This window comes from Tasmannia lanceolata, unplaced genomic scaffold (genome assembly GCF_043159265.1).
Source record: "Tasmannia lanceolata isolate RefF3 unplaced genomic scaffold, GAP_Taslan_0.1 ptg000013l, whole genome shotgun sequence".
Taxonomy (NCBI): Eukaryota; Viridiplantae; Streptophyta; class Magnoliopsida; order Canellales; family Winteraceae; genus Tasmannia; species Tasmannia lanceolata.
The window spans coordinates 15,280,822-15,307,227 of NW_027518690.1; the positions used below are offsets into that span (position 1 = coordinate 15,280,822).

General features: G+C 38.8%; 2 protein-coding genes and 1 long non-coding RNA gene across 3 annotated transcripts; 2 read left to right on the forward strand and 1 right to left on the reverse strand.

Moving 5' to 3' along the window:
• The first annotated feature begins 2,962 nt into the window (after positions 1 to 2,962).
• Positions 2,963 to 4,372, forward strand: LOC143890879 (uncharacterized). Its single transcript, XR_013255269.1, has 2 exons — positions 2,963 to 3,697; positions 3,774 to 4,372. It is a non-coding gene; the product is annotated as an uncharacterized LOC143890879 (long non-coding RNA).
• Positions 4,373 to 7,381: 3,009 nt separating this feature from the next.
• Positions 7,382 to 8,754, reverse strand: LOC143891008 (uncharacterized). Its single transcript, XM_077395668.1, has 2 exons — positions 7,998 to 8,754; positions 7,382 to 7,884 (listed from the first exon to the last, which is right to left on the reverse strand). Exons 1-2 carry the CDS (start codon positions 8,752 to 8,754, stop codon positions 7,382 to 7,384), a joined length of 1,260 nt encoding a protein of 419 aa, XP_077251783.1.
• Positions 8,755 to 18,819: 10,065 nt separating this feature from the next.
• Positions 18,820 to 22,943, forward strand: LOC143891397 (MATH domain and coiled-coil domain-containing protein At1g31390-like). The gene is made up of 5 exons (XM_077395969.1): positions 18,820 to 18,892; positions 18,987 to 19,034; positions 21,579 to 21,692; positions 21,773 to 21,966; positions 22,060 to 22,943. Exons 3-5 carry the CDS (start codon positions 21,586 to 21,588, stop codon positions 22,563 to 22,565), a joined length of 807 nt encoding a protein of 268 aa, XP_077252084.1. The 5' UTR covers positions 18,820 to 18,892; positions 18,987 to 19,034; positions 21,579 to 21,585; the 3' UTR covers positions 22,566 to 22,943.
• Positions 22,944 to 26,406: the final 3,463 nt, after the last annotated feature.

Consider the following 26,406-nt stretch of genomic DNA (forward strand, 5'->3'; position numbering starts at 1 on the left):
TAAATCTTGAATAATAAATTGTTTAAATCAATAATTTATGAGAAATCATTTGTTTAAACCCTTTATATTTCAGAAATCAGCCCCTAAGTTTTGAAAAACAATGGTTTAAACCAATATTTGATATAAATCATTGGTTTAAACCCCTAAATCTTGAAAAATCAATAGTTTAAACCAATAATTTATGAGAAATCATTGGTTTAAACCCCTAAATCTTGAATAATAAATGGCTTAAATCAATAATTTATGAGAAATCATTTGTTTAAACCCCATTTATTTCGGAAATCAGCCCCTAAGTTTTGAAAAATAATGGTTTAAACCAATATTTGATATAAAACATTGGTTTAAACCCATAAATCTTGAAAAATCAATAGTTTAGACCAATAATTTATGAGAAATCATTGGTTTAAACACCTAAATCTTGAATAATAAATGGCTTAAATCAATAATTTATGACAAATCATTTGTTTAAACCCTTTCTATTTTGAAAATCAGCTCCTAAGTTTTGAAAAACAACGGTTTAAACCAATATTTGATAGAAAGCATTGGTTTAAACCCCTAAATCTTGAAAAAGCAATAGTTTAAACCAATAATTTATGAGAAATCATTGGTTTAAACCCCTAAATCTTGAATAATAAATTGTTTAAATCAATAATTTATGAGAAATCATTTGTTTAAACCCTTTCTATTTCGGAAATCAGTCTCCAAGTTTTGAAAAACAATGGTTTAAACCAATATTTGATATAAATCATTGGTTTAAATCCCAAAATCTTGAAAAATCAATAGTTTAAACCAAAAATTTATCAGAAATCATTGGTTTAAACCCGAAATATTTGAGAAATTAGTTGGTTTAAATCAGTTGTTAACTTTTTTTCATCACATTATGTTTGAACAGGTCCAAATCTGATTTAGTGGATTTGATTCCATCTTTCCCCCCTAATGATCATCTCATCAAACCATGGTAATGCCTCCGTTATTCTTTTAAGCCTTGTATTTTTTAAAATGTTGTATATATATTATAATGGTTTGTTTTGCAGGCGTCTTATGCTACGTCGAGAAGCTGCCCCTCTAAGTTTGACGACTTCTTCAGGTCTCTTGAGTTGAGGCAAGCACATACCGATATGCTAGAGAGCGGCCCATTTGGGGCCTTGCTTAATTTGGAAGGTCTGAAATTGCATAAGGCAATAGTGACCGTCCTCGTGCGATCTTGGATACCCAAGTCTAGGACATTTAAAATAGGTGGCATATTAGTCCCCTTTGAGGTTAGGGATTTAGCATTGGCATTGAGCCTAAGCCTTATAGGAGATAGAATACGAATAGACTGACATTCGACAGAGGAGGTCGAAGGTTGGAGGTTTTCTGGTGCTTGGGCGAGATTTGGTGAGATTGCAGATGTTATAAGGGCAGAGTCCAGATCAGATGAGATTGCATCGGTCCATGCAACAGTGAGACATGTGTTGCTGCTTCTGTGCTGCTCTGTGCTTTTTGCCCGGGCTGACCCTGTGGATCACAGGATGAAATCCTGCCTCTTCCCCTACTTAGGAGCAGAGACCGTGGGAAGAATTGCTTGGGCATACCCTGTCTACGACTTCCTGGTAGAGTCATTGGATTCATATTCCAAAAAACGGAAAGACAGGATATATCACCAGATGCGCTATTGTGCTACAAGTAAAGAGTACATATATTATATAGATGATTACTCTTTTGTAAGTTTGGTTTTTTGTTCTCTAAAGGCTGACTGTCTGTCTTCATTCCAGGTGTGGCTCTTTGAGCATACTACCTTGTGCGCACCTTCAGCTCCAGATGCACATCCACGCCTATTAAAGTGGATCACAGGGATCGATACACGGAGGAGTGACCATGCAGCCCTCATCAGACAGATCCGTGATGGGAGGCTAAAGAAGACCCAGGTTAGACCTAGAGCTTCTGTACTCCCCTAGTACTCACTTCTTCTAACCGAGATTAACTATTCGATTTCAGGTTGTGAGGTGCCTATGACCTCTTCCTCGAGAAGAGGGCCTGGTATCTGTCACGACAGATGAGGTTGATGAGGTTGATACTCTGATGGGAGAGGTAACGAACATCACTCTCTTTCTTGCATAGGGTCGTTATATTCAGATTATCTAAATTTAATTAATTGTTTGTAGGTTGGTAAGACAGGACATGTCCACGACATTCCCATTTCAGAGGGTCTCGTATCCGCTGCAGCAGATGAGGACAAAGAGATTGCTACTCCGATCACAGTGGTAAGGAACAACCCCGGTCTTTCTTACATAAGCTCGTCATATTTAAGTTATCTAAATTTTCTCTATTGTTCATAGCTTTATAACAAAGAAGCTTCTGCGACCGCCCCAACAAATGAGGAATGGTTCCAAGACATTCCGAATTTTAGAGGAAGAAACGATAGCTTCTCTGATTGATATGTTACTAAAGGTACTGAATTTTAAGTCTATTTTCAATTACTATAGAGTCCATTATCTGAGTGATATGTTACTAATTTTCCATTTCCACTTTTCAGAGGAGCATACCTTTTAAGGGGAGGACAGGGAGAAAAAGAGATGTTGATAGGGAAGTGAAGGAAGAGCATGTGTTTATAAGCAAGGCTGATTTTGATTTATTAGTGGAGAGGGTTAGAGAACTTGAAGGGAGGTCATTATGACATGAAAATGAAATAGCCGAGCTTAAGAGGATCATTGCCTCGGGTGGAATGGAGGCCAAATGGGAGGATGAAGGAGAGGGGGAGATGATGGGAGGGGATGACCGAGGGGTGGTAGTCATCCCCAGCCAGGATTCCTTGGAGGAGGGAATAAAGCGGAATGTGATTTCCATCCCCGACAGTCCACTGAAACCCGTGACAAAAGTGATTTGGAGTATTGAGAGGAGAGAAGCTGCGTTTGAGGAAAAGGAAACCCTCTCAATACACTAGTTCACCGTATATGGCTTTGGGGACTAAGAAGGTCAATGATAAAGCATTGGTGGTGGCAGAGCCGCAATGCCATCGGTTGCTCCCAAAGCTTCTTGCGCTTCTCCCAAGGTAAATCGGATTGAAGCCCTTTTGCAATATAGTTATCTAGCCTTTGTAAATCCTAAACTATCAGGTGTTTTGCAGCGAACGAGTTATACAGCTCAACGACGAGTTTCTGTGTGCCGAGGGCTTGCTTATCCTTAACAACCCCATAGAGTGGTTAAGTTCTCCGGTAAATAATTTGGTTATTTATTCTAGAGCTGAATTCTTTCACCATCGATATTTGTCTCAAATCTCTATATGTTATTTTACGTAGGTTATGAATGTATACGCTGAATATCTAAACGTCCAGGACGAAAATAACAGAAAGCCTGGAGAAAGAGCCTGTGTGTCCATTACTACCTTCCTCTATGTAAGAATAGATAGTTTTTCATTTCCAATCATTTTCGTTATAAGTTGTTCACAAGGTTCGAATTTGTTTTGCTCACTCCATTAACTTCTCTTGTATTGTTTTTGTAGGATTGTGTAACTAGCAAAGACTACAGTGGCTCCGATAGTGTTAAGAAGTTTGTGAAACGCTTAAACGAGTACCCGCCGGATACCCTAAAAAGAGTCTTATTCCCGGTGCATGTCCCTCAGCATTGGATTCTCCTGGTCCTCGATATGGTGGATGAGAAGTTCTACATCTTCAACTCCTTGAGAGAGCAGGTCTACTATAGAGATGTTGTACCATTGGTGAGTTCGGGTCCCACTTTCCTTGGTTATATTTTAATGTATATAAAATCCTTAGCTTGTATGGATTGTTTTATAGATACGATACCTTGAAGGGCTATACTTAAGTACGTGGGAGTTGGATGTAAGCAAGTTTAGAGTGGTGGAAGTCGAGAAGAAACCCTTATAACTCAACAGGTATTAAATTTCACTTAAAATTAGTTTGGAAGTTTAAATTAATTGTGGAAGAGCGTGGTCGATGATGTGTTGTTGTTTTGCAGCAATGATTGCGGGCTGTTTGTGCTTAAGGAGATGGACTGCCTGGCACGTGATGTTCCGCCAGAGTTCAGTCAGACAAATATAGAGCTGATGAGAGGACAATTGTTGGAGGATTTCTTAGAAGGCCGGTGTGGCACGGTTCTGAACTTGTAGGAGTTGATGAACAGGCAGGCTTGGCGAGGTTGAATTCCATTTCAAATGTAGGTGTGTATGTTAAGTTTGATATAAGAAACAATCTCCTTGTAATGTTTATATGTGGCTAATGGCTGGAAAGATGCCAAAAATCGTTTTTCATATCAACATTGTATTTGGTTTGTCTTTCTGTATCAACAAGCAGAAAATGCTGTTGTAAATAAGATAGGCTTTACTCGGATATGTAAGTGGTACACATTCCAACACGAAAACATCTCTGTTCTTTTATATGTGGATCTTATCAAATACATGGATGATGGTTTGTACTCTGTAAATTTGTTTTAGATTTTGAGAACCAATGTAAGCCGAAAGTTGATTACTTCAGTCGAACTTGTAAAAGTAAATTTGTAGCCAATAATCAGTTTTGAACCTAGACTCGGTTGGCAACATTCATAAAAAAAAAAAAACCAACCTACAAACGCTACTGCGGAATTCCGAGAATTTCGTCGGAATTCTGCAGTAGCCATGACAAAAACCAACCAACAAAAAAAAAATCTGCGGAACTCCGAGAAATTGGTCGGAATTCCACAGTAGCCATATAAAAAACCCCAACATACAAAAACATTGCTCGGAACTCCGAGAAATTCTCAGAATTCTGCAGTATCCCAAAAACCCAAAAAAGGTCTCGGAATTCCGACTTATTTTCTCGGAACTCCGAGAGTTGGCCCAGGCGCGTATTATGCCTGGACCTACTCGTTTTTCTCATTTTATTTCTTTCTCCCTTTTTCTCCTCCATCTCAAAAACCTCCTTTGTTTATGTTTTTTTTTCCCTAAATCCACCTATCCATCCTCCCTCCATCCTCGATCTTCTTCTTCCTTAGCAAACCCTACATTTCTCTCCTAAACCTACCCACACCATTTTTCTTGAAACCCTTTCCTCTTTTCCTCATTTTTCATATTTTAGGTGTCTCTTCCTCTTCTTTTCCCCAATCTCTCCTCTCCATCCTACATCCAACCATTTTTTCTTCCTTCTCTCCCCTTCTTTCATCATATTCTTCCATTTAGGGCTTCAAATCTTCAAATCCCTCTTTTTCTCTCTTTTTGTTCCTTCTCTTCAAACCCTAATTTTCCAACCATGCCTAGAACGAAAAATCCAAATCCTGGCGGTTCCTCCAATGGGTGAGACGATGAAGGACCATCAAGAAAGAAAGCCAAGGCTAAAGCTCCAATTCTGGAAACTGAGGTTATTTCTAATTCATATTTATCCTCCGCCCAAGCCAAGAAGACATGACCAAAATTGGCTGATCGGGGCATCCTCACCGGCCGATTCATTGAGCCCGACGTTCTCCAACAATTCGACCTTCAAGCGTGATTTGATGCCCTTGGCTGGACCCAATTTCTTCATCTCCACGAGCTTGTCTACCCTCGGTTAGTTCGTCTTTTCTATACCAATCTCACTATCACTCCCTCTTACTTCCAAATTGAATCTCGTGTCAAGAACACCCCCATCAAACTCAATATTAATCAACTTGCTAAGATTCTCGCAATTAGTTCCGACGGCTTTGACCATTACTTTTGGCCAGGCAATGGGATCCATTCCCTCCCAGATCTTAATCACGACACTGTGTTTGGCCGAATTACCAAGCGCTATCGGCCCAACATGCTTGTGCAAACTTCTGACCTCATACCCGTGGCCAAAATGCTTCATAACTTCATGTTCAACAACTTCACCTCACGCGGTGGCATGACCGATGCCATCCGACCCCTTGAGGCATACCTCATATATTGCATCCTTGAGGGTCGTCGGCTTTGTCTACCATACATCATCTTTCGCTTCATGTTCCAAACTTTTTCTAGATACCGTGCCTCACTGCCGTATGGCATGCTCCTTACCTGTGTATTTTGCCACTTCGGTATCACTCTGGAGGGTGAGGCCACCGACACTCCCACCGCTCCTTTTGATGATCGGACCTTCCGGTGCATGGCACTTGCGAAAGAAGTTGTTGCCGTTGACCCTGATGAAGAAGTTGCCGTAGACCTTGATGAAGAAGAAGACAAGGAGGCTCCGGACACTGAGGCCCCTGCGGCACCATATGCCTCTTTGGATTTCTCTCAGGGTTTCGCAGTCATGCAGGAGGCCCTTGAGCGATCTATGACCACACAGTTTGAGCGGCTCACTACCCATGTTGACACAGAGATGTCTACTCGTTTCCAGTCGCTCTCCACTCACGTTGACGCCCAGTTCTCTACCCTTTATCAGTACCTCTCCGGTGGTTCGTTGAGTCAGCACCCGGGCAGTTCCTCTTCTTATCCGCCACCACCTCCTCCAGGGCAGCAGATGGATACAGTTATTTGCTGATGGCTCTCTTTTTTGGGTCCGACTCCTTTGCTATATTCAGAGTCTCTTTGTGGATATTTTGGGCTGTATTAGCTTTATATTTCTATAGCTGCTATATGATGGTTGGATACTTTTTGAGCTTTATATTTCTATAGCTTTATACTTTTTGACAGTGAGTGTGTTTGATCAAGGATACCCATTTTAGGTAGAAAAAACTTGGCTTCATAATTGCCCCCAGTGCAATTAAGATCAAGGATACCCCATTTGCAAATGGCATGAAAGTAACATCTAAAATGAAACCTGTGTTGCAAACTTCATTCATGGAGAGAAATATAGAGAGTAAACAATTTTCTTACGCGCAAATCCAACGCCGGAGCTGTTATATAATCAACCATTTTCTAGGTACAAATTGAAGGCTGTACATTATAGGGTATAAAACAGTAAAATTTCTCAAAAAACATATCTACACATAATGCTAGGCCATTCCCATATAACTTCATAATCTTCAGATGAATCCTCACAGGTTGAATTAAGCAGTGGTTCATTGGTCCTTAGACCAGAAGTTTTGGAGCTGCGTCTAGATGACGACCCTCGAAACAGTTTCTATCAACGAAATCCAAGTCCCTTCAATTAAAATGATCCCAAAAATACAAAAAAAGAATCATACTTAAAAGAATGGAGGCGGCCGGGATAGGACGGGCCTGCAATAAAATTTACAAGAATATTTTAAAGCTGGGGCATGGATTGTATCGAGGATCATAATATAAGAGAAAACACAAGTTAAAAAATTACATACCGGTTTCCCATTGGTGCGGAAGGCCCGATTGGGACCGCGTTTGGCTGAGGACTTACGATGGGCGGATTCTTGCACGATCTCTTGTTATGTCCAAGTTGACCGCAAGTACCGCACTTATGATGCACTCCTCTTTGCATCCCTCTCTCCTTCTCACTTTTTTCAGTCAGCCTGGCTGTCGTCTTGATTTTGGCGGCAATACCAACGACAAAGGATGGGTAGGCTCCGGCCATTGCGATCGGTCTAACGTGGGATAAATTGCTCCATCGTAAGTCCTCCGATACGTATCGGCATGATACCATTCCTCGCAGTAACTGTATGAGTCTCGTTGGGCTAGTCCCATGGCTGCTATCGCATGGGAGCACGGCATTCCCATCGTTTGGAACAAACGACACGTACATGTTTTCTTTTCTAAGTCCACCTCATCAACGTGGTACTTGGACTTGACCTCATATACGGTCCAACCACACTGGTGCGCCATATAAGCACCTGCTAGAATACGTTCATCGGCCAACCAGTCTTCCGCGTTTGGGGTCAAACGAGTCGTCCACTTGCTACCTGCCTTCTGACGGTACTGAAAGAAGTCAGATAGTCTCCATCTTGTCTGTTCGACAAGTGCTGCAATAGGCAGCTCCCTTGTGCCCTTTAAAAGTGCATTGAAGCTCTCAGCTGCGTTAGTTGTCAGCACGTTATATCTAGAACCTTCAAAATAAGCTCTGGCTCAATTCGTTTAGGAATCTCCGATATCCATTTCTCTGCGCTTTTACTCATGCTTTTAATACTCTCTATTGCATCCTTAAAAGCACCCTCCCTTAGGGAATAAGCAGCATTCATAAAAAGTTTCCGCAGATCTTCACTCTTAAATTTTCCATGGAAGTTGGCACTGAGGTGGTGGATGCAATAGAAATGGTGCGACCCTGGCAGACCTTCCGCTACGGCTCTAGGCAACCCCTTCATCCTGTCGGACCCAATCGTGATGACATCTCGTCCTGCCGAAATAAAATTCTGACGGAACAAATGCAGGAACCATACCCAGCTATCATACGTCTCGGCCTCGACTACTGCAAGTGCCAGCGGGAATAACCCATTGTTGCCATCTATCGCAGTTGCGGCTAATAGAGTCCCCCTGTACTTCCCCCGCAGATGGGTCCCATCAACTAGGGCGAGGGGTCTAACTGTTCGGTTGAACTTACTAATGCTTGGGCCAAATGACCAAAAGAAACGCCCAAATGTATCATCCCCTCTTGGCCGCAGCTCTCGAGTTCGGCACAACCGCACTACTGTGCCAGGATTCCTTCTTACCAACTCATCAGCATATGCAGGCAGGATGCGATATGACGCCTCGGCATTCCCACACATAATTTCTTGTATGATCATCTTTGCCATGTGGGCTTTTCGATACGACATTGTTATACTCCAGTGGGCCTTGATGTACTGTCTTATCATTGGAGCCCTAACATCTTCTGGGCTTTCGAATAAGGCTAGAGAGCACTCAACAGCCCACTTTGCAGTGGCCATGGGATGATCGTTCCCTTTCATTGTGCTTGAGCATGTGTCCTGAGGGATAAATGTTTTTACCTTAACATAATATGTATAAGTGGTCCCTGTGATACGCCATGGGCATGTACGATCCTTGCATCTAACGCCGTATTTTGTGGGATTTGTCTCTTGTGGGACAAACACAAACCGATGCCGGATTGCGTACTATGTGACTTTCTTCTGAAAGACTTTAAAATTTGAGAACATCGCCCCGACCGTGAAATCCTCAGGTCCCACGATCACATTTACTTCATCACCCCCTACAACCATTTCATCTGCTTCCATCGGCTGCCTTATATTGGTATTTCCCAAAGCATCGCCTAGATAATTAGTAGGTTCATCCTCCTCCTCATCACCCATCTCATCATCGTCACCGAAGTCCTCTTCATCGTCATTATTACTGCCATCGTTCGGTCGAACCAAATCAATAGCATGAATATCACCTCCAAAATCCCTATACAAGTTCCAATCATTTCTGCCTGGTTGGGTTTTCTCAAACTCGGTCTCAATCGCGTCGGTCTCATTCAAAGTAGGATCTTCAAAATCCTGATTCAAGTCCACTTCATACCTGCAGATCGGTAGCCAATTAAAGTTAAAGTAATTGATTTACAAATGAAACGAATGAATATTAATTGCACCCAACAATTGTTCAATACTATAATTTACCGATGTATTGTATGAATACCGCCAAACTTTCTTTTATCTTTTCGAGCAACAGCCGTTAGAATCGGTGATGCAGGAACCACGGGGACAGTACTAATATTCTTCCTCGAAGCCTCTGCAAATGAGGAAGGAATCGTAGGCTCCGGAGAATTGTTTCCTCCGAATCTGAACTCTTTAGTTACATATAGGCTCAAAGTGTTAATGATCGTACTATCAAAGAGCATCATTACTAGATCAAGGTCGTCGTCATCTCGAATATCATAAAAGATGATCTGAGATGAGTCGAAAACATATCGACACTTTATAGATAGAGAAACCTCACTTCGATTGGTCCCAATTTTGCTATGAATTAGATTGTCAAAATCTCTATATTTTGTTATCCGACCCACAATAAGAGGCAACATCTTCCCGCCGACGTATTCAAATGATACCACATCCTTTAGAATGCTGTCGATGTGTAAAACAAAAGAAGCCCTTCGTTCCTCTCTCCTGTAAAGACAAAATTAAACACTGATTAGAAGTTGTTTAAAGTAATTTAAACGTGCTAAATATGGAAAGAGAGGAGAATGGATAGGGAACTACATACATTTCCATGGAAGGGAGGTTAGTATTGGTGCAATGCAATGGAATGGTACTTTGGAGTGAACCAATCGAATGGTGGTTTATGCCCCTACAAAGGAAGCAATGGAATAGTGGTTTAAACCAGTGATTTTTTTAACAATTATGGGCTTTCTCAACTGATTTCTCAAAGTTCTGTGTTTAAAACAACTGATTTCTCAAAAAATATTGGTTTAAACCATTATTTTTTTGTTTTTTTCCAAACTTTTGGGATTTAAACCGATAATGTGTCACAAATTATAGGTTTAAACCATTGATTTCTCAAAAAATAGAGGTTATCTCAACTGATTTCAGAAATATTATGTTTTTAAACATATAATTTCTGACAAATTATTGGTTTAAACCATTGACCTTTCAAAGTTTAAGGGTTCTCTCAATTGATTTCCCAAATACTAAGGGTTTGAACGAATGATTTCTTAACAACTATTGGTTTAAACCATTGATTTTCAACAGTTTATGGGTTTAAACCAATAATTTCTAAGAAACTATTGGTTTAAACCACTGATCTTTGAAACATTACAACTGATTTTAAATATATTAGGGGTTTTAAACAATGATTTCTCACAAATATTAGTTTAAATCATTAATCTGTGAGCAATTATTGATTTAAACCATTGATATTTGAAACATTAGGGTTTTCTCATCTGAGTTCTAAAATATTAGGGGTTTAAACCAATGATATCTCACACATTATTGGTTTAAACAATTAATTTTTTAAACTTTAGGGGTCTGAACAAATAATCTGTGAGAAATTATTGATTTAAACCATTGATATTTGAAAAATTAGGGGTTTTCTCAACTGAGTTCTAAAATATTAGGGGTTTAAACCAATGATATCTCACACATTATTGGTTTAAACAATTGATTTTTCAAACTTTAGGGGTGTAAACTAATAATCTGTGAGAAATTATTGATTTAAACCATTGATATTTGAAAAATTAGTGGTTTTCTCAACTGAGTTCTAAAATATTAGGTGTTTAAACCAATGACATCTCACACATTATTGGTTTAAACCATTGATTTTTCAAACTTTAGTGGTTTAAATCAATAACCTGTGAGAAATTATTTGTATAAACCATTGATCTTTAACAAATTATTGCTTCAAACCATTTATTTCTCAAACTGTAGGGGTTTAAACTAATAATGGGTTAGAAACTATAGGTTTTAAACCATTGATTTTTTAAAAATCAGAGGTTTTCTTAAGTGGTTTCAGAAATATCAGGGATTTAAACCAATGATTTCTCCCAATTTAGGGGTTTCAACCAATAATGTCTGTGAACTTATATGTTTAAACCATTGATTTGTGAAAATGTAGGTCTTTATCAATAAATTTACAAAATACTTGGGGTTTAAACCAATAATTTGTTATCAATTGTTGGTCTAAACCATTAATTGTTTAACAATTTGGAGTTTTCTCAACAGATTTTAGGTTTTAAAGCAGATATTTCACCCAAAGTATTGGTTTAAACCATTAATAGTTCAAAACTTAGTGGTTTAAATCAATAACTTCTCACAAACTGTAGGTTTAAACCATTGATTTTGTAGAAATTAGGAATTTTCCAATTGATTTTCTAAACCACAAATTTTTAGAAAACGGCGACTGATAGGAGTCCCTCTTCTCGAGGAAGAGGTCGTAGGCACCTCACAACCTGAAATTGAATAGTTAATCTCGGTTAGAAGAAGTGAGTACTAGGGGAGTACATAAGCTTTAGGTCTAACCTGGGTCTTCTTTAGCCTCCCATCACGGATCTGTCTGATAAGGGCTGCATGGTCACTCCTCGATGTATCGATCCCTGTGATCCACTTTAATAGGCGTGGATGTGCATCTGGAGCTGAAGGTGCCCACAAGGTAGTATGCTCAAAGAGCCACACCTGGAATGAAGACAGACAGTCAGTCTTTAGAGAACAAAAAACCAAACTAACAAAAGAGTAATCATGTATATAATATATGCACTCTTTACCTGTAGCACAATAGCGCATCTGGTGATATATCCCGTCTTCCCATTTTTGGAATATGAATCCAATGACTTTACCAGGAAGTCGTAGACGGGGTATGCCCACACAATTCTCCCCACGGTCTCTACTTTTAAGTAGGGGAAGAGGCAGGATTTCGTCCTGTGATCCACCGGGTCAGCCCGGGCAAAAAGCACAGAGCAGCACAAGAGCAGCAACACATGTTTCACTGTTGCCTGGACCGATGCAATCTCATCCGATCTGGACTCTGCCCTGATAACATCTGCAATCTCACCAAATCTCGCCCAAGCACCGGAAAACCTCCAACCTTCGACCTCTTCTGTCGAATGCCAGTCTACCTATATTTTATCCCCTATAAGGCTTAGGCTCAGTGCCAATGCTAAATCCCTGACCTCAAAGGGGACTAATATGCCACCTATTTTAAATGCCCTCAACTTTGGTATCCAAGATCGTACGAGGACGGTCACTATTGCCTTGTGCAATTTCAGACCTTCTAGATTAAGCAAGGCCCCAAATGGGCTGCACTCTAACATATCAGTATGTGCTTTCCTGAACTTAAGGGATCTGAAGAAGTCGTGAAACTTAGAGGGGCAGCATCTCGACGTAGCATAAGACGCCTGCAAAACAAACCATTATCAGATATATATATACAACATTTTAAAAAATACAAGGCTTAAAAGAATAACGGAGGAATTACCATGGTTTGATGAGATGGTCACTAGGTGGAAAAGATGGAATCAAATCCAATAAATTAGATTTGGACCTGTTCAGATCGAATGTGATGAAAAAATGTTAACAACTGATTTAAACCAACTGATTTCTCAAATATTAGGGGTTTAAACTAATGATTTCTCATAAATTATTGGTTTAAACCATTTTTCAAGATTTAGGGGTTTAAACCAATTATTTATATCAAATATTGGTTTAAACCATTATTTTTTAAAACTTAGGGGCTGATTTCTGAAATTGAAGAGGTTTAAACAAATGATTTGTCATAAATTATTGATTTAAACCATTTATTATTCAAGATTTAGGGGTTTAAACCAATAAGGTGTGAGAAACTATTGGTTTAAACCATATATTTTTGAAAAATTACAGGTTTTCCCAACTGATTTTTGAAAAATAGAGGTTTTAACCAATGATTTATAAGAAATATTGGTTTAAACCATCATTTTTCAAAACTTAAGGGCTGTTTTCCGTAATAGAAGGGATTCAAGCTGTTTTTCGAAATAGAAGGGATTCAAACCAATGATTTTTCAAACATTATTAGTTTAAACCATTTATTATTCAACATTTAAGGGTTTAAACCAATAATGTGTGAGAATTATTGGTTCAAACCATACAATTCTAAAAAATTAGGGGTTCTCTAAATTGAATAGGGTAACAAAATATTTCTATCAAATATTGGTTGAAACCATTGTTTTTCAAAACTTAGGGGCTGATTTCGAAAATATAGGATTTTCTCAACTGATTTGGGAAAATATAGGGTTTCCTAAACTCATTTTCTCAATTTTAAACCAATGATTTCTAACAAATTATTGGTTTAAACCAAACTTTGGGGGTTTAAACACATAATTTGTGAAAAAATTGGAAGCAATTAGAGGTTTAAACCAAACTTTAGGGCTCTAAACCATACAATTCTAAGAAATTAGGGGTTCAAACAAAACTTTAGGACTTTAAACCATATATTTCTAAAAAACATAACCAAACTTTAGGGCTTTAAACCATAGATTTTTTTAAAAAATTAGGGTTTTAGTTGCTGATTTTCCAAACTGAAAGAGAGAGAGAGAGAGTACCAACCCTAACTTATTGGTTTGAGTCTAAACTGATTTGGGAAAATTATAGAGTTTTCTAAACTGATTTTCCAAAATATATGGTTTTCTCAATTGATTTGGGAAAATAGAGGGTTTTCTAAACTGAATTTCTAAACCAAACTTGGAGGTTTAAACCAATAATCTGTGAAAATTTTGGGAAAAATTAGGGGTTTAAACCAAACTTTAGGGCTTGAAACCATAGATTTCTAAAAAAATTAGGGGTTTAAACAACTGAGAGGGAGAGACTACCAACCTGTGAGAGGAGGTTCACTCAGAATCAGAGGATACCGGAGAGAGGTGCATGAACCTGCGGGGCATTGTGACCCTCTAATGGACGGTTGGGATCATCCCATGAGAGAAAGAGGGCATTGTGGCACTCTAATGGACGGTTGGGATCATCTCATGAGAGAGAGGGGCATTGTGGCCCTCTAATGGACGGTTGGGATCATCCCATGAGAGAGAGGGGAGCATTGTGGCCCTTTAATGGACGGTTGGGATCATCCCATGAGAGAGAGAGAGGGGGGTATTGGGGCCCTCTAATGGACGGTTGGGATCATCCCACGAGAGAGAGAGAGAGGGGGCATTGTGGCCCTCTAATGGACTGTTGAGATCATCCCATGAGAGAGAAAGAGAGAGGAATTGTTGCCCTCTAATTGATGGTTGGGATCATCCCATGAGAGAGAGAGAGAGAGAGAGAGAGAGGTGACAGTATTTAAAAAATGAGGTAAACCCTTGCAAACCAGTCACCATCACTCTAGATTGGTTATTTCCATGTCTCCCCCCTTGACAGGTCATTGTCATATCAAAGCCCTTTTTTTTAGTCATTTTCTCTAATATATAACATAATATAAAGAGAACTAATATGCGGGTATTTTAAGTCCCACATCAGGACATGTGTGTGCAATTGATACTGTTGATCCTGTAGAGCATCATGAGGTGGTACAACTCGGGTCGATTTTTTGGAATTCGGGTTATGCTTTTAACATAAAATGGGCTCAGGTTCGGGTTGAATCCAATTCATTTTTTTAGCAAAAGCTCAACTCAACCCGACCAAAGTTACACCTTGGCGACCCAAATGTTCATCCTACATAGGCCTGGCAAAATCGACCGTGCCCGCGGGTCGACCCAACCCACCCGTGAATTTGGGGGTACGGGTCGACATTTGAGTGACCCATCAAAATTGACCCGCGGGTCACCCAACCCGCAAAAACAGGGGTTGGGTCAGGTGAACCAGCGGGTACCCGCAATTTGTTTTTTTTTTTTGTTCAAGTCATCAAGTATCTGGAATAGTTGAATTAAAATTAGAAAAGAACCAATGGTTGAGATTGAATCATTGGAAAAACCCTAAGTATATTAGTATATAGTATTAAAGGACCCAAAAGGGGGCTCTCTCTCGGTAAAAAAACTGAAAAAGACAGTACATCCCACACTATAGGATGATCCAAACCGTCCATTTGATGGGCCGCAATGTAAATAGGTTGTGCCCAAAAAATCATTAACATAGGATGATTCTGAACCTCCAATCTAAAGAGCGACTCACATCATGGAAAATTCTATAGATCGGACGGTTGGGATCATCCTATGGAAATGATTTTTGGGGCACAACCTATTTACGTTGTGGCCCAGCAAATGGACGGTTTGGATCATCCTATGGTGTGGGTCGTACAGTCCATTTTGAAAATTAGGAGGTGAATTCATACATGTAAGGGGGTGAATTTATCACCGCCCAAAAAACAAAACACTGTTTGGCAAAAAAATGCGGGTAACCCACGGGTTGACCCATGCCCCCCACACTGGGTGCGGGTCACCTAGTTGCTGACCGTAGGAATTCGGGTCATTTTTTACCCAACCTGTTTGACCCGCACCCACGGTTAACCTGACCCAACCTGCCGTTTTCCAGGTCTAATCCTACACATATGGTAAAGGACCACACAAAGTCAATGGTTTAGCCTTTTGTGGCGGATCTGTAAACAAGGTTTGGATCAAGGGGATACAATCATCTAATCAAGGTGTTGCTTAGGAAGACAGTACTGTTGAGATCAATGTAAGATGATCAATTCTAGGGTCACCCATGATTCCATAAAGAGATTTAGCTATATTTATAGTAGAGGAATGGTAAAGTAAAGGGTACCCTTGCAAAAACCAGTAGCAGGGACACCTCATTGTATCTACCTCATGAAAGTGCATTAATTATTCCATTACTTTTTACATTTTTCAGTACTAGGATAAATTCCCTTTGATGACGTGGATCCAATGGGGCGTGCTCGGGGCAAGCTTATGCAAGGGTGCCCTTTACTTTAGCGTTCTTCTGTATAGTATTTATTGTTATTGTATCTCTTATATTTTTAGGGATTTGCTATCGCAAAAGGCATTTTGCGGAATGTCTGTTGGACCAATAAAAAATAAACTATGAATAGGCTCGAGTGGGACCAATAAAAAATAAACTCAAAATGCTAAACTATGAATAGGCTTGAGTGGGACCAATAAAAAATAAACTCAAAATTGAAAGATTTTCATCACCTCTAATATATTTTTTTTGAAATATGACAATTATATTCATACCATGAGAATTACATTGGGCACCGGGGACCAGGAGTCCCCACTTGCTTTTATATAGTATGATAGGTTAGGGTGAACCCTAAACCAAAAGAACAAAACAAAAAATACCCACAGAACCCCTCTTAGCTATAGATACTATAGATTGACTTTTTCTTTATACAATACAAAAACTCCACCCCAAAAGCTCCAGCAGCACCATGAACCAAGAACACCTGAGTCACCAAGAGATGCTTCCACTGCTACATGTCCGTCTTCTACTAATTCCAAAAAGAAACGACCATTTCTAACCTTTGTGATCTTCCCACGGAGATCTTGAAAATAACTATGCTGAACACTCTAATATTAGGGTTAAGAGCTTTCTCTTTTCCTACTTTGCAAAATTTTAACTGTTTCAGATAAGGGAAGTGATATTTCCGCCCCTTTTGATCACCAGGGACACCCAACGTCAGTGTATCAATGGCAAAATGGGAGCTGATGTACTTTATGTCAGAAAAATCCAGTGGCTTTGATTGCAAAGTACACTGGCAAATGGGTGTCCCTAGTGATGAAAGGGGCGTAAATATCATTTCCCTTCGGATAATCCTTAAACACAATACCAATACCAAAAAAATATTCCACTGGTTATGATAAGTTCAATGTTCCTAAAAAAATACAGGACATCATTGAAAATAAAATTATTTGACCTACCATGATCTACTGCCGATATGCCATGGAAATAATAAATAATGTAGAAATAATCACCAATGCCTTAACCTTACCCTTACACGCTCAACGCGTACAACTTAAAAGATCAAAATTCAAGAGCATCCATGTGGCAGAATCCCCTTTCTGTATCTCTCTTGAATTGAGCAATGACAGTAGTTCTAAGGGTCTGTTTGCTTGAGATTATGACAACGAATTGCGGAGTCCCCAACAATCAAATTTAGTGCAATATTCTGTCCAATAATCGGTTGGGGACTCCACAATAGATTGTCATAATCTAAGACAAACAGGGCCTAAATGTTCTTAGATTGATAAGCAAGTTAGCATTGTCAATTTTCTACAACAAAGTCTCTAAAATGCGTTAATGTAGAGCATAGGAACGTGTATAATGTAGGGGTGCAACTCGGGTAGGGTTCAACCCGAATTTGGGTCGGGTCGGGTTAAGCTTTTTCGCAAATCGGATTGGGTTGGGTTGGGAAAAATCAACCCGAATTGGAAATCGGGTTGGGGTGTCGGGCAACCCGACCCGAAACCCGAATTTGGGTTCTATCTGAAGAAGTTCTGTATGTGTTTGTCTGAGAAATTATATCATAAGTGGCCGTGAAAACACGTGAAGTCTGGAACGTATGGTACGACCCACTCCATATGATGATCCAAACCGTCCATCTGTTAGGTCAGAACTTAAATAGGTTGTGCCCCAAAAATCATTTCCATAGGATGATCCTAACCCTCCGATCTGCATATGTACTGCCCCAAAAATCATTTATGGAATCTTCTACAAATCGGAGGGTTAGGATCATCCCATGGAAATGATTTTTGGGGCACAACCTATTTAAGTTCTAACCTAATAGATGGACGGTTTGGATCATCACATGGAGTGGACCGTACCATACTTTCCACACTTCACGTGTTTTCACAGCCACCCATCGTATAAATTCTCGTGTTTATCTTTTTCAACATTGGAATAGTCTCCACAGTCTTCAATGGACAGTTTGGATAATCCTATGGTGCGGGCCATACTGGTAGTCCTTGTTTGTTTGGATTTTAAGAACAATCGGTTCTCAAAATCCAAAACAATCCGGCTTGAGTTGAGGTGGTCAACTATTGGTACCATATCAAATCGGGTGAACCCGATCCAACCCAGCTTGAGTTGAGGTGGTCAACTGTTGGTACCATATAAAATCGGGTCAACCCAACCCGAATTGCAAATCGGGTTGGGTCGGGTTGAGGAAATTGCAAATAGGGTTGGGTCGGGTTGAACCCAGCCGGCTTGGAAATCGGGTTGCGTTGGGTTGGGTTGGAAAAATGGCTTCCTCAGGTTGGGTCGGGTTGGCCTCAACCCGACCCGAGTTGCACCCCTACTATAATGTATTGATTCGTCCTCCTCCTATTAGTGATTTGACTGACATTTTCCTATATTACTGGACACACTTCATTTTGTTCCACTCGACTTGACATAGGCTCACTTTCTAATAGATTTTGTCATTGTTCAACAAATATTAACTTTAAAACATGAGTTTGATTCGCTTGTGCATTTAGATGCTATAAATACTGTACAAGCCACTCCATGAGATAATCCAAACCGTCCATTTAGGATGATCCTAACCCTCCGATCTATAGAGGATCTGCACAGTATGGAAACATATATAGATCACAGAGTGGCGTAGGCCCCACACCATAAAATTAAAATCTCCGTTTATCGAGCAATACGCTTCCCTCCTCATTTGAACTCTCTTCGTCTTTTATCTCTCTCCCTTGTTTTTATTTCTTTCAGTCTCTCCATCACTTTTCATTTCCTTCCTGGTAAGGTAATTTTATCCGCCCCCAATTTCAATTTTGTTCCCATTATTTAATTAGTTTCGATGTCAAAATTCAAGCGAAGATTTTTTTTTTTTTTGGCAGGGATTCGCTGTTCTCTCTAAGAACTCACATTATTCTTGATTTCGAAAGGTATATCTCTCTCTCTCTTCTTTCTTTTCTTGTTTTGATGTACAATTTCAATTTTCTCCCTTCTTTCTTTTCCTGTTTTGATGTACAATTTCAACTCTCTTCTGTCTTTTCTTGTTTTGATGTACAATTTCAATTTTCTCTCTTCTTTCTGTTCTTGTTTTGATGTACAATTTCAGTTTTCTCTCTTCTTTCTTTTCTTGTTTTGATGTCATATAAGATATTCAAGGAAAACCATCCAGAGACCAAAATTATCCTAAAGTTACTACAACTCCTACATCTTTGACGTCAACATACGAAAGCAGGACAATATGACAGTTCCTGATTATCTTGCTCCTGATCTTTTGAAAATGAAAAGATAAAAAATCTCCGCATGAAGAGATTGTGAAATGAAATGCAAGAAACCTCATAACAAAATTCATCCGATTACACTTCTTAGGGCCAATAAAACAGACAATATATCGGTGTATTGTTGATAGATCAGTCACTCTAGAAGATTGTTGCGTTGATTGAAGAGACATTGTAGAAATAGAAAAAGAAAACACAAATTTGACTAACACTTCAAATGTGGTCACAATTGATGAACTCTAACTAAGTCCAAACACACCTAAAGAGACAAAATTGGTGCAATGGAAAACTGAACGTAAATGAACTATTCTTGTTCTTCTCCCCTGCTTTCCCTAAGAACCAAATCCTTTTTGTTAAAGTATAAAAGATAAATAACGCCTTTCTCCAACAGTTTAAGCTTTTGGAGAAGTTGGTAAGTTAACACGTTTTAGTCTTCAATCTTTTCTTAACTCTGCTTTCGCTGGCGCCTGAGTTATCATCCTGTTCAGACTCAGTATACTGCTGAATTTGTTCAAGAATTCTACTCCCATACTTTTCCGTCTTCAACTTCCCAATATGTTTCTCCAACTGCAAGAAACAACAGTTTAAGTCTTACTTTGCACAATTAAATGAGCAAATAAAAGTACCGGAAACAACTCTACTATACCTGCTCCATGGATGTAGGTTTTTGGATGTTTAACATGCTGATCTGTTGAGTGGACAGAATCCACCATGACTAGAAGAGATTTCTTTACCATGCTCATCAAGCTTTATAGAAAAAGACGGAATTCACAACACCGAAAATCCACTTCTCAAATAGTGAAACCGAAGTTTACACTAGCCCAATATCCACAACCAAAAGAGAAGAAGAACAATCCCACAAGATGTAATCCAATATATATGAGAGAAGAACAAAACTACAAGTAGAAAGCTTCAAGAGGAAAGCTTCAACACTTAAAGAAAATATGGGAAAGTCGGCCTTTTCTTCAAACACTAGCTTGCACACAAGAAAGCTTCAATGGAGGTCTTTTGCTTAGTGGAGAATCTCTACAAAAGTGAGTAAATAAGAATAGGCTTAGTCAAATGAAAATAGAGAGTGAATGGTTTAGCTAAGTGGGTGTGGGAAAGTGGAGTCTTTAATGCTTAGGGAAGTGGTCGGTTTCGAGTTCCAAGTAAGGGTTTGAATTTGAAATAGGTGGGTAGTGGGAAAAGTTATAGGAAACAGGTGTGGCTCACACATGTGCAAGCTAGGTAAAATGACCACCATGCCCATGGACACAAAATACAATTTTTGTCCTCACTACTTCTCTCAAAATAAAAATAAAATAAAGCAACCCAATAAATACACTTTAAAAATTAACAAGCTTAACCTCCGAATCAGATTCCCTTGTTTATCAACTTCCATATCCAATCTTTTTTTTGGTATCAATGTGTTTTAAGGTCATGTTCTGAGAGGCAATTCTGTAGGAGACAGATGTATCAATCATGGGACAGTAGGAGCTGATTTATGTTACAAGTTACACTAGCTTGTTGGTGTTCTTGTTATCAGGGCCTTTGGTTCATTTCTCAACGATTTTTCTTCCTTTCCAGTCTCTAAATGAAATCACATCATTAATTGGGGCAATGCTAAACTTCAATTATTTTTCTCTAAAATGCTTTTTTGGTTACACGTCATTTCCGAAAATTTAATTTTTTTTTTTTGCTAGTCGTCAAGTGGTTTGTAGGGCTCTGATGAGATCACGGACAAAGCACTGCGTAGTTCCGATGGCTCAATTGCTTGTGAGGGGAAGTTATTATGAGTAACAGGGAAGCATAAGGGTTTGGAGTTGGAAAAGTTATTTTTAGGGACCTTTACTGGTTTTCAGACTAGTATAATCTCAGAATCCAGGACTCTGTTCCTAACAGTCCATGTTTTAGTCATTATCGGTGTTTTAGTAAATTGTTATTTGAGTTCTACTCTTTTTAGAAGTTGATATAAGGTTGGTAAAGAATTTTATTTGTAGGAGTCAAATTTAGGGGGTTTTTGAAGTCTATATATGGGACCGTTCCAAAATTTTCTGCTGGTATTTTTCTCAATAAAATTTGTGAAACTCACTTATCACAATTCTAAATTAAAGTCAGTTTTTTTTCCTAGAGTTCTGCAAAAGAGGTGATTACATCTAGTTTTTTTATTTATTTGAATTTAAGGAAAGCAATAATTTGGACTTATCGTTTATTTAGAGTGGCAATGGTTACCGAGGTATTGAATGGGCGGATCAGATGGATTATCACCGAGTTTTCCCCATCAAGGAAAAAGTATGAGTCGGATTCCTTCCCGATAGGTGATCAACAATGGTACGAGTCCCTCCCCCATTTATTAGGAACCACCTTCGGCAATGGTAGAGTTTAATTTAATCTTTTTTATTTCCTAAAAGGAAGTTACAGTTGTATCCGAATGGGGCTGCAAATGAGGAATACGTATCACTGTATTTGGCACTGGCTGTTCCTAAGAAGCCTTTTCTCAGCATTGGTACTTTGAAGAGTGCTGTCAAGCCGAATGGATGGAGTCAATCAATAAAGCTCACCTTTTCAATCATAGATCAGCTATCCAATTTAGCTGTAGTGAAAGGTGCTTCCCCCCCCCCCCCCCCTTCCCCTCTCTCTCTATATATATCTTTTGCTTTTCTGTTACTCTTTTCAAACTTTATGACTTTTTATGTAGGACTGGATCATGAATTTGGAACTAAAAGCCGTGCACAAGGATTTGCAGCATTTATGCCGGTCCGAAAGTTTAATGACCCAGGATCAGGTTATGTCCTTAATGACAGATGTGTCATCGAGTTAACTTTTGCCGTCATGCAGAAAGATGAAGGTCTGTCATTACTGTTGCACGCAGATATCAAAGAGTACGTAGATTGGTACGAAATAGTTGTCAACATGCCCGGAACAAGGATTGAAGAGATAACATTAAAGTTGGTAGATAACGAAAAAGCCTTATTAGTATCATGCACACAAGAAAAAAAAGATGAAAACACGATCCGTTATATGTGTGCGGAGAGGATTTGTGGAGAGCTGGTACGGAAATTTTTAATTACAGAGGACATGGATGTCAACATGATTTCAGCAGCATACAAAGAAGGTTTACTGAATGTCATCATCAATAAACTGAAACAGAAGCATCCCAAGACAATCGATGTCAAACGCTTTTCCTCTCCAGTGACTCCATAGTATAGTATGGTTGTTTTGATGTTTTTCCTGTATTCCATTGACTGGCTTTGTCTTGTTTCACACACACCACTGTCTTTTGGGGACATGGGGAATTGTCTGTATCTTTGGTGGAGTGGGGAGAAAAGCAAAAATCTCGAACGCAAGTGGAAACAGACAAATAATTTCTTGGGACTAATTACATATGTTCCTGACTGTGTTTATGCGATATCTCAAGTGTTCTGTATAAACACTCATTACCTAACACTACTCTTGTTTATCCAACAACATACATCACAACACTACTATTGTTCCTTGTCTATCAATGTAAACCTCGAAACTATGTAGAATGGACAATCCATGTACAGGAAAATTTGATAATAAAAATCCAATCTGACAGTATGACCATGAATATTACTTTCTTTTGTTATAACTTTGTCTGTTGTAGCTGCTCTTACTGCTGATGTTATTCTTAGCCTTAATTCTTATCTTTTGTTACACGGGAGAAGTCATCTGCCAGTATCAGTTCACCCAAGGGATGATTTCTCAATAAGCTTGCACACTTTGGAACAAATGAAGACCGGAAAACATTGGTCGCTAAGATTTCAGGCACTTAGCTGCTGTCTCTACTGGTTTTTGCACCTGTTGGCTGATTTTCCCCTGTTTTAGTTAGTTTTATAATTAGTGGGGAATAACATTAGTCCAGCCATGTCTTGCAACCTATCCAGCTCTAGCTTGTCTTCGCATTTAGTAGGGAATGGTATTAGTTCAGCCATGTATTAATAATTGCACAGTTTTATCTTGTCTTTTTGTTTCAATAGGCTTGCAAATCCTTTGGAAACTGAAATAACCTTTGGGCAGTTCTGGCAGTACAAAAGACTCGAATCTGGAGAGAGAATGGGGTGTAGTGTTATTTGATTCTCCACCTTCATCTGTGTTGTCATTTTAAACTCTCATCAATGTATTTCCTCCACTTTAGGCATTTTTGCACTTCTTTTGGAGTTGCTTTAAATCTCTTTGCTATTTCTGATTTTGTGTTTCTATCGGTCTCACATTTATTGATCTCTAGTCTCCATTATTTGGTTTCCATTATCCCAACCTGTAATTGCTTTGGACTTTGGTGTTTGTGATCAAAGAAGAAGAGGAGAGAAGGGGGATTTGCAACTGATTTCCCATAACCAGTTTTCACATTACTATTGATTTGATCTACCTGGTGAGTCTATGGTGAAGCTCTAATGATCCAAATGGTTATGTGCTAGTTTATGTTGCCATGGGCTTACTGTTTTACTAAAAATCAGTTTGATAGCATTTAGGGTGGCAGCAGATCATCTTGCCTTCATCATGTTTTGGAGAGAGTTGGTTAAATGTATCCATTTTCGTCTGTTTCAAATAAGAGTGCTGTTGTAATTGATATATTCTTTGATAAACACTTGTTGGGTTCCAAATATCTACTCTGCATGTGAATCTTCATGATAGGCTTTGTCTCCCCTTGGTTGTGTTATATTTATTAGTTGGGTCGAAATATTCACATTTGTAGCTCACTGGAGTTCATTAATAACTTTCTTGTTTTGACCCAGTATTTTTGTATAGAATCAAGGGTGTTGTTATACAAATTGGTAAGAGTTATCTCATTAGCTCAATGAAGATGATTTTGGTCATGTACCATTGGACATAATGGTGTTGCTGTGATATCTTTGGGCTTTAATTATTTGCTTCTTGTGCATGGTTGAGTGTTCTATGCAAGGAAGTGTTTAAGAGCTTTTTAGTTGATTTAATTCGGAGAAATCTTTTCTTTGTATAGAAGAAATTTGGATGTTTGGAGAAATTATTAGGAGCACATAGATAAATGACAGCAGTTAATTACCTTAGACATGTTTTACCCTTATGGACAAAAATTGATTTTATCGTCTAAAATTGTTTCTGTTTCCTAAATATTTTCTCAAAGATCTTAGTGAAGGTCATGATATGGCTTAGAAGTAGACTTTAAGGTCTGGTGTTCCTGCATATCATATTTTGTAATTGATTATTACTTTGAAAAACCCAAATGTTTATATTCATTCATGTTTGCCATCACTATGTTTATCGCAGTCTTATTGTGCTTTTCAAACAAGTTTTGTAAAGTCCATATTCTTTGGAGCTCTAAATTTAGATGCGCTGTGATATGATTGTCATTGGAGGCTTTTGTATTCTCTCATGTTAATTCCGGGTTGTTTGAAGTTGTGTTTTCATTCTCATTTATGATGACGATAGGTTGCTCACTTTTATTTTCTGTGGTCATCACTTTCATGGTAACTGTCAGGCATATTATAGAAATGATCACTTGGTAATACGAATTTAAGTGGGTGGCTGTTATGGCTTTAGCTGAATGAAAAATCTGGTTTGAATAATTGTTTAAGCAAGGGATTTCAATATCAGTACAGTATGGGGTGGGTCATCATAATTATGTGGGATAAATACATATTTGATTGCATGAATAGTCATGATAATTTTTAGATGATCAGGGTGTTTGTATGAGATCATCATCTCCAACACCCATCTCTAAGTATATACAATTTCACATTTATCAGAGACATGGAGATGACATCATGTCAAACACTCGCCAGTTATATTTACATCCTATTTCAATTTTCAATTTGAGGATATTGCATATTCACTTGGCTTCTTTAATCAATGAAGGAGTCATCCCAAGCCCATCCTTTAGGGGATTTGCCAAGTCCTAATAGCAATCCTCTCTTTCTTTTAAAAGTTTTTTTTAGTGTTTTAGACATGAACCTTAGATGGTAGTTCCCTCTATCATTGTAAGGGCAACGAAGGAGTCATCCCAAGCCCATCTTTAGGGGACTTGCTTAGTCCTTATAGCACTCCCCTATCCTTCTGTTGTATTTAGGGGACTTGCTTAGTCCCATTTCTAAATTATATTCTATTTGTCCCTTCTCTTGAGATTTGTTGAGTTTTGATTAGTAAAATATTTTCACAGATTATTCCCTTTTATTGGGGACTGACCAAGTACTTTAGATTAGTTGTCTGTCATAGCTATGGAGATAGCCGGAGCCTCCCCTTTTATGAGACAAGCTATGTCTCGGTAGAAAAGTTTCCATCTTTAGCAGACAAGCTATGTCTCATTAGATAGTCACCCCTTTAATAGTCCACCTTGGTCTCATTTAGAAAGTTACACCCCTAGGAGACTAATTCAGTCTCATGCTAGAGTGTTACCCCTTCTAAGTTAAAAATTAATTTAGCCTTTTTGATACTTACCCTAACCCTATTTATCGTTGTAAGGGCAATGATAAGGTTACTTGGAGCTCCCATAGGAGACATGCTTTGTCTCGTTAGAGTTAGATTTTTTCCCATAGGAGACATGCTTTGTCTCATTTATTTTTAGTTGTCCTCTTCTGTGTTAGATATGTTTTGACTTATTAGCACCCCTTTATAAAGCTGTTAGATAGGATTTGTCTTATCAGTACCTCCTTTGTAGAGTTGTTGGTTTAGAGGTTAGCCCTATAGATTATGAGTCAGTCCCATAGACTAGGAGTCTACCCTTTTGTTAGGAGTCTTTCCTCTAGATAGGAGTCTGCCCTCTAGTTATGAGTCAGTCATTCACTTTAGGAGTTTGTTCTACTGTCATAGACAGTTAGGATTTTGTCATACTTTCATATAGTCATAGGATTCTGCCCTACCGCCATAGAGTTATAGGATTCAGTCCTACCTCCGTAGTGATATAGGATTCAGTCCTATCTTCACAGTCATAGGATTATATCCTATCATCATAGGGTTATAGGAATCTGTCCTACCTTTATAGAGTTATAGGAATCGATCCTTTAGTATTAGGAGTTTGTCCTATAGCATATCTCTCTTTCTCATAGAG